Genomic DNA, 14,599 nt, shown 5'->3' with positions numbered 1-14,599 from the left:
GGGCCCGGAAGTCCTTGGCTGAGGGGCCTGAACGACTCTGGTCTGAAAGGCCGGGGTGCCTAGCACCCCTGAGAGGGTTCAGGGAGTCTGGGGTACTCTCAGAAACAGGGCTCGGGGAGCACCGGGCTCTTGGATGAAGAGCTGAGGAGAGAGAGGCCTGGTTCCTGTTAGGGGGGAGGGGAGCCCACAGGGAAGCCTGGATACCGTACCGGGAGGAGACCCCCATCCCCCAATCTTGGTGGGCGAGCAAGAGCTTTGGGCTGTCTGAAGAAAGAAGGGTCTGAGTGTCACTCTAGGGGTGCGTCAGAGGCCTTGGCCACCCAGTTTAGAAAAAGAGGTGCTTTTCCGAAGGTGTGTGAGAAGGTCTGGTAGTGGGATCAGGAGGACAAGAAGAGGAGACAGGCTTGAGCCTTCTAGAAATGAAGGGGCGCTGAGGTGGGAAGATCCCTCAGGGCCTCCTGAGGTAGACCCTCCAGACTGAGGGAACGGAGCAAGACCTGATTATCCCTTCATGTTCAGATAACAGGGTAGCCTGGGATGTGTGTGGTAAACCTTTTTAAGGGCCGGAGAAAAGATGGTGGCAAGGAAAAAGCTTAGGGTACTTGTACTTTGTGAAATGACGGGATTTGGCCAGGAATAGGAGAGGGCCCTGGAGAATGATTTCTCATAGGTAAGGCATGTCGAGCCTTGACCAGGGATCCGGGGACGAAGCAGGAGGAAACCTGAATTCTGTCAAGATAGAAGAAATCGCAAAAACCACATCTTAGCAGAAAGTTGCCTTGCTTGGTGGCTAATAGCAGGACCAAGAAGTGAGCTTTTCCTCCTTACATGGAAGGAAGATCAGGACAGGGATTGTCAGAGGATTCTAATCTCACAGAGGAATTCATTTCTCCCCACTTGCCTCCTGTTAAAAAAAAAAAAAAGGCAGTTGAACTGCCTTCTAATATGTCAGTGTTATATCCATTGTTGTTTTCAAGTGCTGTGGAGTTGTTTCTAACTCAGCGACCCTGTATAGGATGAGTTTGAACTGCTAAACTTGTGTTCAAATGGAACTTGCTGTTTAGTGCTTATCCTACGACGTCACACCAGGACTGAATTTTAATGTCTGCTGACTGAAGAGGTTTTCAGTCATATATTCTTTTTTTTGTTTTCCAGTCATATATTCTTAAGCAAATACCTTGAACAGCTAACTTGGCCTCAACTTTTTTGGATTAGCTTGAACCCAATCCAATTTTGGTCATGCCCAAAGCAGAAGTTGTCTAGATTTAAGAATTCTTAAACACTGACCAGACACTTGGCATAGTAGTCTTCAGTCTGATTTACATTGCTCTCGATAGCTCTCTCACAGTGGTTCTTTATAACCTACGTGTGGGCATTATCACATCTATTCACATCGATTCACATGGATAAGGAAAAAAGATGAGTTTGGGCCTCAAGTAATAATAAAATTACTTAAGAATAGACCACACACGGGACTGATGAAATGAAATGTGGATGAGTCTCTTGTGATACAATAGTGAATAATTGTTATCAGGACTGATTGTGAGGGTTGGAAATGTAAAGGTAGACGTTTTATAGCAAGGAGGGGAGTGATTAACTTTGCAGTCTAGGAGTGGAGGTTCCTGGGACCTTCAAGGGAGAAGAGCGGAGAGCAGGACCCTACCCAGAGAAGCAGTGACGCCTGAGATAGAGGCAGAGAATGACATGGAGAGATGGAGCAGCTGGGGACTTTAGACACAGAGGGAGAGGGGCTGTGTGCTGACAACCGGGGTGCAGGCTTGTAGTGTATACCCTTTGGTTGGTTGATGATGCATGGAGGGGATTGTAACCATAGCAATGAAACGATATACTATAGGATGAATGTAAAACTAATGTTCTCCCATGTAAGCTATCACATAATTCACAATAAAACATTAAAGAAAAAAAAAAATAGACCACGCAATTTACAAGGGTTACAATTGTTGTTGTATGTGCTGTGGAGTCAGTTCTGATTTATAGCGACCCTGTACAGGGTTTCCGAGGCTGTAAATCTTTACAGGAGCAGAAAGCCTCATCTTTCTCCCTGGAACAGCTGGAGTTTCGAACTGCTGACCGTGAGATGAGGAGCCCGATTCATAACCACTACACTACCAGAGTGGAGTAAATAGATTTTGGGGTTATAAATTTTCAGAATATTTGACATTTCTATTAATCACTTTTAACTTGTTGTGATGTGCTGTGGAGTCGTTTCCAACTCATAGCGACCCTGTACAGGATCTGAAATCCCTGTAATCATGTGACACATAGTTACCTCACACTTGAATTCAATTTTCTTTACAGGTTTTAGATACTGGATTTTAGGACTCACACAAAAAATGCTTTTAATCCAGTGGGTCAGATGTTATATATGTATCTGTTTATCTGAGCAGTCATGTGTTCCTTTTGACCCTATTGGGTCTTTTTGTTTGAAAATAATTACAAGGTTATTCTTACATTTCAGGAAAGTTTGACATACTTCCTTTGTATATATTCCCCTAGTGATCTGTGATTCCACAGTGAATACCCTAAGGCCCCTTCCATGAAATACCCAAAGGATTAACTCACTCATTTTGCCTTTAGAGTTTTTGTTGCTATAAACAAGAGCTACTTTTCACTTTACATTCAGCTTAGAGAAATGACCCTGCTTTTACTGAAATTTGTAGAGCTGGTTTCTGGTTACTTGCTTTGTATCTGGTATGTAGGGTAATAAACCAAAACCAAACCCACTGCTCAAGTCAAGTGATTACAGCTTATAGCTACCTTATAGGACAGAGTAGAAATGCTCCATAGGGTTTCTGAGGCTGTAAATCTTTACAGAAGCAGACTGCCTCTTCTTTCATTTGAGAAACTGGTGGGCTCGGACTGCTGACCTTTTGATTAATAGCCCAAGTTTAACCTGTGCCACCAAGGTTCCTTATTTAGAGGTGTTGTTAAGTGCTGTTGAATTGGTTCTGACTTATAGTGACCCTCTTTGGAGTCCTGGTGTGGCGCTGTGGGCTAATGCGTCAGACTGCAAAGTTGTTTGAACTGTAAGGTCGGTGGCTCAAGCTCACCAGCACCTCCTTGGAAACCCTATACAGGGTTGCTATGGGTCGGAATCGACTCGAAGGCACTTAACAACAACATAGGGTTTCTGGGGAGTAGCTGGGTTAATACATTCAAAACCACCAGCTGATCCTACAGCAATACACCAGGAGTCCAGGAGTGCTATTGAGGGTGGTGGTGGTTATGTATCATGGAGTCATTTTTTACTCTAGGCGACCCTGTATAAGATTTCCAAGGTTGTAAATCTTTATGGAAGCAGAAAGCATCTTTCTCTCTCAGAACTGCTGATAGTTTTGAGCTGCTGACCTTGAGATTAGTAGTCCCACTTGTAACCAGCTACCTGAGCTCCTTATTGAGGGTAATAAGGGTTATTTATCCCATACTAAGAAACATTGTGAATGATTATAACAATCTTTTCTAATGAACTCTCAGAAGTTTAGAGAAGTAGCTAAAATATTCCTCTTAAATTCCAAGGTGTGGGAGGGGTAAGGAGTAAAATATAAATTTGTGTGGAGGAAGGTATTAAGTAATGAATTAACCACTTACCAGAATGTGGTAGAGGGGATTCAACCTTAGGATGTTGTTAAGTGCAGTCAAGTTGGTTCTGACTAATTTGTTGTTAAGTGCTGTTGAGTCGATTCCGACCCATAGCAACCCTTTATAGGGTTTCCAAGGAGCAGCTGGTGAGCTTGAACCACTGACCTTACAGTTCAAACGACTTTGCAATCTGCTGCATTAGCCCACAGCACCACACCAGGACTCTTACTCATAGTGAACCCTATATAGGCTTTCAAAAAGCAGTTGGTGAACTAGCAATATCATGCTTATCCTACAGGGTCCCACTAGGACTCCAGCCTTATGATAGAGGATTGAAATCTTAATTCTGTTCCTTGTTGTTAAGTGCCACTGAGTCAGTTCTGACTCAGTGACCCTGTATGGGGTTTTTGAGGAGCAGCTGGTCGGTTTGAACTGTCGATTTTGTGGTTCAAAGTCCAGTGCTGACCTTATAGCGCCACACTGAGAGTCTTAATTCTGCTCCTATAACTCATAAATTTACCTACAATTACAGTTGTATTTGTAATTTAAACTACCTTTTTGGAATAAAAGCATCCTTAAATGTGCTACTTGCTAAAGTATTAGCTCTTTTAAAATTAATTAAAATATTAAATAATAACAATGTTATTGTTGTTACTATTAAGTGCCGTCGAGTTGGTTCTGACCCATACCAGCCCTGTATAGGGTTTCTAAGGAGCAGCTGGTGAGCTTGAACCACCAACTTGTGGTTCAAACCAACTTTGCAGTCCAGTGCATTAGCCCATGGGGCCACACTTGATATATAATGAGTAAGACTCAAAGATATTAGTGGTTTTCATTCTACTGAACCAGTATTTTGATTCTTCACCAACCCCCAGTCTTAATCCTTGAAATTTGAGTTCAGATGATGTACTGTAATATTTTGCAGTTACTTTTTCCCTCTAGTGATGCACATCCTTTTTCTAACGTAGTTCCTGAAGAACAGATACTATTCCTGTCATATCCAAGGAACCTAACTCTGTGCATATGTGGAGTAGTTACTCAGGAAATATGGGGCTTCAAAAGGTTCGTGGAAAAGCTCCATTTGAAGCCCCCTCCTATTTGTTGAACTAACCATATGATGGGTCACATAGCTGCCTAGGAGAATCAACACTTCCCAAACTTAAACAAATCACAGAAAGTTAGCAGAAACTAGGCAAAGAGCAAGGAAAACATTTCCAGATAAAGGGAAGAAGTGTGAAAATTCAGGAAATGCGTTATATTTAAGAAATTTTGGGAAAAAATCAATGATAGCCCAAAATGTGAGGGGATGCAACTATGAGAAATAGCCTAGACAGATTTGGAGGTATTCTAAGCCATATTGAGGTGTTAACACTTTATTCTAACAGCAGTAGGAAGCCATTGAACTTTTAAGTGGCAAATAGCCTGTGGCCTTTAGTAAGGTCTCTGGCTGCTCTGTGGAGAATGAATTCGAAGAGGTTAGAGATTAGGATACCAAAGAGAAGCAGCTGTGGTAGCCCAAAATGCAGCAGTAGTAAAATGGACAATGGGGATTATTAAAAGAGATATTTAGGTAGTAAGATGATAAAATTAGTGGCTCACTGCTTTTTCTAAGAGAAGGAAGAGTCAAAAATAACTCCTTAGTTTCTGCTTGAGAAAATGGTGGGGGTGGGGGTGGTGGGGAGGGTTGGGCAATAGAATCATTTACTCAGGAAACATAAGAGCAATTTGGGGAAGGAAAATTAGTTCAGTTCAAGGTATCTATAAGAAATTTTAGAGGCAGTTAGACATCATAGAGTTGTAGCATTCAGGATAAAGGGTGAATGTGAGAATCATAAAAGGCAGAAGTAGAAGTCAGCTGTGAGGAATTTTCTTTTGATTAGCTGCAAACCAAAATCAATTTAACCACATATCAGTGCCTATGATGAGCAAGGCTGTTAGGAGATGTCGAGATTTCGATAAGACACGGCACCTGCCCTCACAGAGAATGCAGTAGTAGAAACCTAAGTCTATTCATTTAACTGTAATACAGGACACAGTGTGATAAATACTAGGAGAGAGCTATAAAGCCAAGTGCTGGGCAATATAAAGGAAAAAAAGGGTTATAGAGACAGAAAGTGCATTCATGGCAGCGTAGGGCTAGAGGTCTCCTTAGGAGAAACACCTGATGGTCTGCTCCCATAAAGATGACACCTAGAAAATCCTGTGGAGCAGTTCTAGTCCATCACGTGGGGTCTCTATGAGTTGAAATTTACTAAATGGCACAGCGTAGAGAAGCTAAAGCAAATGGAAGAATTGAAGAGGTCCAAGAGCTGAACAGAAAATTTCAAAAGAACCAATAGATCTGTTTTGGAAGAAGTGCAGCCAGAGTGCTCCTTGGAGGCCAGGATGGCTAAGCTTCATCTCTCATACTTTGGACATATTGTCAGGAGGGAACAGTGGCTGGAGAAGGATGTCATGCTGGGTAAGATGGAGGCTCAGAGAAAAAGAGGAAGACCCCCAACGAGATGGATCGGCCAGGTGGCATCATTGATGGCGTCAAGTGTGCCAGCAGTAGTGAGGTTGGCCCAGGATTGGTCATTGTTTCGTTCTGCTGTGCATGGGGTCGCTATGAGTCGGTTCCGACTCGATGGCACCTGACAACAACAACAAATGGCACCAGTAACAACAGAGTTAAGGAAATAGAGACCATGAGACATATTTGGGGGTTCTTTTTAGGGAGATGGAAAAATCCAGGAACTCAATTGATGTTAAATGCCATTGACTTGGTTGCTACTCATAGCGGCCCTGCATAGGGTTTCTGTGAAGCAGCTGGTGAATTTGAACTGCAGGCCTTGTGGTTCCAGAAATCCTGTAACTCGATAGTGGTGCTGACAGCATAGCCCTGTGGATTTACTAAAAAACTATTGAGAAACTATTGAAATGTAGCCCTGTGGCTCTGTAGGATAAGCACTAGACTGCTAACGACAAGGTCAGTGGTTCAAGCCCACCAACTGCTCTAGAAGAAAGATGAGGTTTTCTGTTCCAGCAAAAACTTGCAGCCTCAGAAACCCCTATACAGGGTCGTTGTAAGTCTTAAAGACTAGGATTCACCTAGCAGCAACAGTGAAATGTGCACATGAAATGAGCAAATTATATGGTCTGTGAATTTTGTCTCAGTAAAGCTGTTTAAAGGAGCTCTGGTAGCATAGTAGTTACAAATCGGCCTGCAAACCTTAAGGTCAGCAGTTTGAAACTACCAGCCACTCCACGGGAGAATGATGAGGCTTTCTGCTCCCATAAAGATTTAGAGCCTCAGAAACCCTGTACAGGGTCGCTATGGGTCGGGATCGACTCGATGGCACTTAACAACAAAGCTGTTTAAAGAACAAACAAAACCAAGTGTTGGAGTATTGCAGAAAAGTGACTTGACAGTGGATTCTGGTGAAGTGATCTTTGAATTGGACCTTGAAGAGAGAAGACAATGAGAGAGAAAGGTGTTTTGGGTTTATTATTATTGCTTAACAAAGACATAGAAACCTGAAAGTATATTATGTTTGTTCAGAGTACAGTAGGTGGTTGAGATGAAGTTGCAGACAGACTTGGAAAAGTATTTTGGGGTCAAACGAGGGAGACTTTGAGTGTCATGGTTAAGTATGTATTATGGGCAAATGTGTGCTGTAGTGGAGCTGAGATGTGGATTAGGTCTTTGAACTACTAGTTACAGATTTACTTACCAATTACATATTTAGACTTTCATTCATTGTATGCCTACTCTTTTTTAGGCAGTCTTAGGCAAATTCACATGCTCACATATTTAAATAAATACAGTGTCTGACCTATACTCTCTTAAGTGATTCTCTGTTCAGTCATGAAGACTAATAGCTATAGAATATCTTGGGGGTCCTCTGAGTTTTCATTAAGATTGGGACAATGCTTTTGATTTATTTAGAATCGAGGAACATATGATGCTGGATACTGGTTTCCCCAACAGCCCTGCAATGGGGTTATAAGTTAAGATCATCTCTGTATTCAGTCTGAGGCAAAGAAGTATTAAGAAGTTGCTAGAGGTCGTGCAGTTGGATTCAGCATTTGCTCATCATTCACATAATATAATCCACCTTCCCGTTCCCTTTCAGCTTAGTTTAGTCAGCAGATAACTGTTAGGTTTTCACAAAGGACAGAGCACTTAATGAAGCATAATTGGTTGGTTCTAAAGAAAACAGAAATGAGCCCTACTTTTCTGGAGCTTACTGTTTGGGATGGATCTAATGGTGTGCTAATAAAACAGCTTTCAAGATGACAAACAAACCCTGATTTGTAGTGCTTGCCTGTTTCTGTGGTGTCAATACTTCAGCATTGTTGATTTCAAACTACTTACTTGATGTTACGGTATGTGGAGTTGGAAAGAGATACCCAACTGATTGAGAAGAGAATGCAGTTGGTTTTCACAAACTGGTAAGGGATGTCTCTAGCACGTCACTAAATGGAACAGACATAGTAAGATATCCTACTATAGTTAATGAGTTGTGAAACATTTTTGAAACGATCAGAGCCTATGTCAGCCCCTTCTCACAGTTACCATCATTTTCAGCGACCATGATGATCTCCAGGGTGCTCTTGGAATCGTCAGACATTATTTTGGTATTCCCTTCCTGTGGTTGCTATGTTTTCTTTTTGGTCAGAAGATCTATTTTATTTTTTTAAGTTTTGGTCATTATCTTTTCAAACTAGAAAAAAATGACTAGTGTTTCTTGTTCCTGACAGCAGTTCATATATCTGACTTCATGTGAAAGATGGCTAATGCGGAAGTCAGTGTCCCAGTCGGGGATGTGGTTGTGGTACCCACTGAAGGAAATGATGGAGAGAACCCTGAAGACACTAAAACCCAGGTGATCTTGCAGTTGCAGCCTGTGCAACAAGGGTAAGTGACTAAAGATTTGGGTATTCTGAAATTTTTGAGTTAAGTTTAAAGAGAGGGGAAATTATTTTAACTATGGTTGCTTAGTACAATTGAATATTCAACATTACTCTTACAATAACTAAGTTTTCTTGTTTATATTAATAATTTTATTAATTATTATAACAGCTGTTTACTTGCTCTCGCCTCCTGAGGGTAAATTATGTAGCTCATTTCTTTTACCCACACTACTTAGCACAGATCAGTTTAACAAAATACAATGTAGTTAGAGTTGGAGATCAGGCAAGACAACTACAAAAGTATTCCTGCTAGAAAGCTCTTATACCCTCATGGATGAACTGGTTATCAAGTTTGGTCTATCAAAAATTGCATATCAACTACCTATGACTAATAACAATACTATAATATAATGTGTTATAAAGGTGTTGAAAGAAATACACCACATAATTCCTACCATCACGGAGTGTCCATTCTAGCTGTGATAACAAAACAAAGCAAAAATGTAAATAAAAAGATCACTGTTGTTATTAAATGTAGTCAAGTTAGTTCCACTGATAGCAACCCTGTATAAGGTTTCCAAGGAGCGACTTTACCAAAAGGAAATGGTTGATGGTCAACTCTTTCAAGAGGTAACATATAATCAGGAGCCAATAATACTGAAGGAAGAAGTCCAAGGTGCATTGAAGGAACTGGCAAAGAACAAGGCATCAGGAATTGATGGAATAAAAATTGAAATCTTTCAAGAAAGTGAGGCGGCACAGGAGGCACTCACTCATCTCTGCCAAGAAATTTGGAGGACGACTATCTGGCCGACTGATTGGAAGAGATCCATATTTGTGCCTTTTCCAAAGAGAGGTGACCCAATGGAATGCGGAAATCCTCAGACAATATCTTTGATATACCATGTGATTAAAGTTTTACTAAAGGTAATACAGAAACAGCTGCAAGCATACACTGACAGAGAACTTCCAGAGGTTCAAGCCAGATTCAGAAGAGGATGTGGAACGAGGGATATCATTGCTGATGTCCAATGGATCTTAGCGGAAAGCAGAGAATATCAGAAAGATGTTTACCTATGCTTTATTGACTGTGCAAAGGCTTTTGATTGTGTGGATCATGACAGGCTATGGACAACATTGCAAAGCATGAGTATTCTGGAACACTTAATTGTGCTCATGAGAAATCTGTACCGGGACCAAGAGGCAGTTGTTCGAACAGAACATGGGAACACTGAATGGCTTAAAATTAAAAAAGGTGTGCAACAAGGTTGTATTCTTTCACCATACTTATACAACCTGTATGCAGAGCAAATAATCAGAGAAGCTAGGTTATATAAAGTAAAACATGGCATCAGGATTGGAGGAAGACTCATTAACGACCTGCGATATGTAGATGATACAACTTTGCTTGCTGAAAGTGAAGAGGACTTAAAATATTTACTGATGAAGATCAAAGACCACAGCCTTTGGTATAGATTGCATCTCAATGTAAAGAAAACAAAAATCCTCACCACTGGACCAATAAACAACATTCTTATCAACGGAGAAAAGATTGAAGTTGTCAAGGATTTCATTCTTCTTGGAACAACAATCAACACTCATGGAAGCAGCAGTCAAGAAATCAAATGACGTATTGCATTAAGCAAATCTGCTGCACAAGACCTTTTTATAGTGTTGAAGAGCAAAGATGTCAGCTTGAGGACTAAGGTGTGCTTGACCAAAGCCATGGTATTTTCAATAATGCATGCGAAAGCTGGACAGTGAATAAGGAAGACCATAGAAGAATTGATTGATGCCTTTGAGTTCTGGTGTTAGAGGAGAATATTAAAAGTACCATCGGCTGCCAAAAGAACCAATAGATCTGTGTTGGAAGAAGTACAGCCAAAGTGCTCCTTGGAGGCCACGATGGCTAAACTTTGTCTCTCATACTTTGGACATATTGTCAGGAGAGACCAGTCACTAGAGAAGGATATCATGTTTGGTAAGGTAGAGGGTCAGAGAAAAAGAGGAAGACTCCCAGCGAGATGGATTGGCGAAGTGGCAGCATTAATGTGCTCAAGTGTGGCAATAATTGTGAGGTTGGCCCAGGACCGAGCAGTGTTTCGTTCTGTTGGGCATAGGGTCACTATGAATTGGTACCGATTCTATGGCACCTAACAACAACAACAACAACAAGTGACTGGTAGGTTTTAACCATTGACCTTGCTGTTAGCCGTCCAGGTCTTATCCTCCATGCCATACCAGCATTAGCATGGCAAAAAATCTAAGAAGTGTTGAGTGACATGGGTTAGGAAATACTTTGGAGTTTAGAAGATTTAGAGTTAAGTGAATTTGAAAGAAGAGAGGAAATTTGAAAAAAAAAAAAACGGTCTTAAGGAACAAATAGATGTATGGAGAAAAAGGAAGTAATTAGTAATTATTCTATTTTAGGGATGAAGATTTCTTCTTAAATTTAGATATGTTCCTTGACAAAAACATAATCCAATCCCAAACTGGTAAATAATGTGCCTTGTCTTAATCACTTCTGGGGAAAGAGTCAGTAATCTCATGGCAATTTAAAAGATTTTTCTATATAGAAAATTTTAGATAATATACACAAATTAAAACAATGTGGGACTTCTGGAGATGATGGCAGACTAGATAGACACACTACACTGATCTTCTACAACAAACATTGTTGTAGTTAAGTGCCTTCAAGTTGGTTCTGACTCACAGCTACCCTGTATAGGATTTCTGAGGAGTGACTAGTGAATTTGAAACACTGACCTTGCAGTTCAAACTGACCTTGCAGTCCTGTGCATTATCCCACAGCGTCACATCATGAAAGACCAAATGAAACAGACACAGATAAAAAGCTTGGGACTTCAGAGGAGAAGTTAAGTGAACTGAGTGCTTGCTGGGAAGAAAGTCAGAGCAAGGATGGTGGGAGAGGAAAACACACTGGTGAATGGCCGGCACTGGCAACAGAAGGTGGCCTGGCAGAGCAGATTCACACAGGCGATGAGAAAGGTGCAATTCCTTCTTATTCCCCAGGCTCCCTGGTGACCAGAGATGTGGCCAGTTCCCATCCTCATATATAGCCAGCGCAGACCCTGCTCTGCAGGAGTTCAGAGCCAAGTGGTCGGAAGTCATGCCTGTGTGAGTCTGGGGCTGGCTGGGTGGCTTTGGTGCATCACTTTGGTGTCCCATTTTGGCGCCAGGATTGAGGTGAGCTCAGCCCTAAACCTACAGAACCCACAGAACCGCCAGACCAGCATTTAACCAGTCACTCTCTCCCCAGCTATCCTGTGGTCCTAATAGACACTGAAACCAGCTCCATCAAGGGCCTCCGCTAACTACTTCCAGATTGAGCGTCCTGAACATAGACTACACCTAGGCCTACAGGAACTCCATTGTCACATTCCTCCCACACCCACCTTAGGAGTTCCTTGGTTTGCAGAAATTCCCCAGAATTTTCTGCTCTTCAGGTCCAACAGCTATACTGTTTTCTTGTTTTCGTTTATGGGCTTAGTTTTTCCTTATTTCTTCTTTCTCCTCTTTACATTTCCTTGAAATTTTTTTCCCTTATATCTCCACTATTGTTTTTCTTCTGTTTCTCATTTCCCTTGTTCTTTTTTGTTTTCTCTTTTGAGCTTTACTACTCTACTCTCTCTATTCATCTTTCCTCTCCCTGGTTTTCCTAAGTATTCTTTTTAATTTCTTTATTATTATTTTTTCTCTTCTATAGCTCCATTTTCCTGACTCTCTTTTCTAATTAAGTTTTTTTAAATTTCTTCCTTTTATTTTCTCTCTTATTTTTCTTTTCTATAGTTCTATTTCCCTGTCCCTCTTTTGCCTTTATAATTATTCTTTTTTTCTGGCTGCTGCCTGTTTTTCTTTCTTTTTTCTCTTCTCTTTTTACTGTTGGTTCCTTGTTTGTTTATTCTCTTTTGTTTTCTTGTGTGTGTGGAGGGGAGGGGTTTTGTCTTTCCCACCCAATATGAGACAGTATAACAGTGGCCATACAACCCAGCCACAACCTAACCCTCTGTATCTCCAAATCACTGGGAACAAATCAGTACCAGCTCCTATACCACTTGATCAATGATAGCAGCCAATACCAGCTAAACCACCCTTAACTGAGGTGCTGCAATGGCAAACTAGATGGTGTGCACACTTCCGTTCTTTACACCCACTGCAGACAGTTGGTGAGAGTCTTAAGAATACACCAAAATACAATCATCAATTAAATACAAATATGGTAACCCCACAATGCCCTGGAGACAACAGACAATTTTAGCTCATATGAACAAGCAAGAGAGAATGGCTCAAACAAACGAACAAGATGCAAAGCCAGAAAATGTTTCTGAGGAAGAAAAGGTAATGGAACTAACTGAAAAAGAATTCAAAAGAATGACATTTATATATCTTCAAAGGATTGTTAGAAAGATTGAGGAAAGCAAACAAAACAGGAAAAACTTAGAATAATTCAGGAAAACACTACAAGAACAGACAAAGTAAATGGAAAACTTGAAACAATACAAAATCTGTAATTAGAAATCCAGAATATTAATACTAAGATTTCAGAGATGGACAATACATTAAAGAGACAAAGGAATAGATTCTAAGCAATGGCAACCTGAACTAGTGAGCTTGAAGATAAATCGCTCAATACTAGTGTGGTAGAAGAGCAATCAGAAAGAAGAATGAAAAAAATTGAAGAAAGAAGCCTTATAAGGGATACCATAAAGAGAAACAACTTATGGGTGATTGGAATTCCAGAACAGGAAGAGATAATAAAAAGTACAGAAAAAATGGTCGAAGAATTGATAGAAGAAAATTTTTGTAACACTAAAGACGAGAAGATAAACATTCAAGAAGCTGAACAAACCCCAAACAGGTTAGGCCCCCAAAGAAAATAACAAAGACATATCATAATCAAACTCTCCAAAACTAAGTAAAGACTCCTGAGAGCAACGTGGGGACAAATAAAAGTTACCTGCCAAGGAGAACCAATAAGACCGAGTTCTGATTTTCCAGCAGAAACCATGCAGACAAGAAGGCAATGGAATGATGTATACAAAACTCTGAAAGAAAAAAAATTGCCAACCAAGAGTCATATACCCAGCAAACATCCCTCAAATATGTTGGCGAAATTAGAACATTTCCTGATAGGCAGAAATTAAAGGAATTAGTAATGACCAGACCAACTACAAAAAGTAATAAAAGTGTTCTTTGGACTGAGAAACAACAGACAACAACCTGAGATTACTATACATGACAACACCACCCAAAACTCAATCTAGATATGAAAGTATTTAAAGTAAACCAAACTTGTAGATTTAAAATAGGGAACCAGAGATATCAATAATGAAGCCAACTACAAAGTAAAAAGAGAAAATAGTATAGATATAGCACTTTCAAATGGCAAGGAAGTCAAGTAGATTTCAAGATACAGTGGACTGTTTTAAATAGGGAAAAAATATTAATAAATTACAGGATGGCCTCAAATAGAATGAATACACATGCACATCAAAAGAGGAAAATCAGAAAGATTCAGTGAACATTAACACAACAAAAATGAAAATGCCACAAAAACCCACAAACAACTAAGTACGAAGATTATGTGGAACAAAGAAATCAGCAGCACAATAAAAAAACACACAGCAAAATGACAGCTATCTATTCATACCTATTGATAATTATATTGAATGTAAATGTATTAAATGCACCAGTCAAGACACAGAGCAGAATGGATAAGAAAACAGGATCCTTCAGTATGCTGTCTATAAGAGACAAATAAAAAGATAGAGATGGTCTAAATACCCATCAACTGAAGATTAGATAAACAAACTGGTACATACACACAATGGAATACTATACAATGTTGAATAATAATGATGAATCAGCATAACACTTCATGACATGGATGAACCTAGAGGACATTAATGACTCATAAAAGGTCAAAAATTATATGAGACCAATGTAAAAATTAAAAGGATTTCTTTTTTCTTTTTTTTTTTTTAATTAAATGTTTTTATTTTGCATTGAGTGAAAGTTTACAAGGCACATCATCAGCTTCACATTCAACCATTCATATAGCTTGCTTCATTACATTGATTAT

At 40.1% G+C, this 14,599-nt stretch overlaps 1 protein-coding gene across 2 annotated transcripts in view; it reads left to right on the top strand.

Moving 5' to 3' along the window:
* Positions 1-8,348: 8,348 nt before the first annotated feature.
* GMEB1 (glucocorticoid modulatory element binding protein 1) overlaps positions 8,349-14,599 on the top strand; it is a 46,210-nt gene continuing 39,959 nt past the window's right edge. Inside the window, exon 1 of one of the 2 annotated variants that reach the window (XM_006862213.1) lies at positions 8,349-8,500. In XM_006862213.1, the coding sequence (XP_006862275.1) occupies positions 8,373-8,500 (128 nt within the window). In that variant the 5' untranslated portion in view covers positions 8,349-8,372. The remainder of the gene's footprint in view (positions 8,501-14,599) is intronic. The other variant, XM_006862212.1, reaches the window with a different exon arrangement.

The sequence above is a fragment of the Chrysochloris asiatica genome, unplaced genomic scaffold, assembly GCF_000296735.1.
Source record: "Chrysochloris asiatica unplaced genomic scaffold, ChrAsi1.0 scaffold00047, whole genome shotgun sequence".
Taxonomy (NCBI): Eukaryota; Metazoa; Chordata; class Mammalia; order Afrosoricida; family Chrysochloridae; genus Chrysochloris; species Chrysochloris asiatica.
Note: the sequence above shows the minus strand (reverse complement) of the source record. Positions and strands in the feature narration are given on the sequence as shown.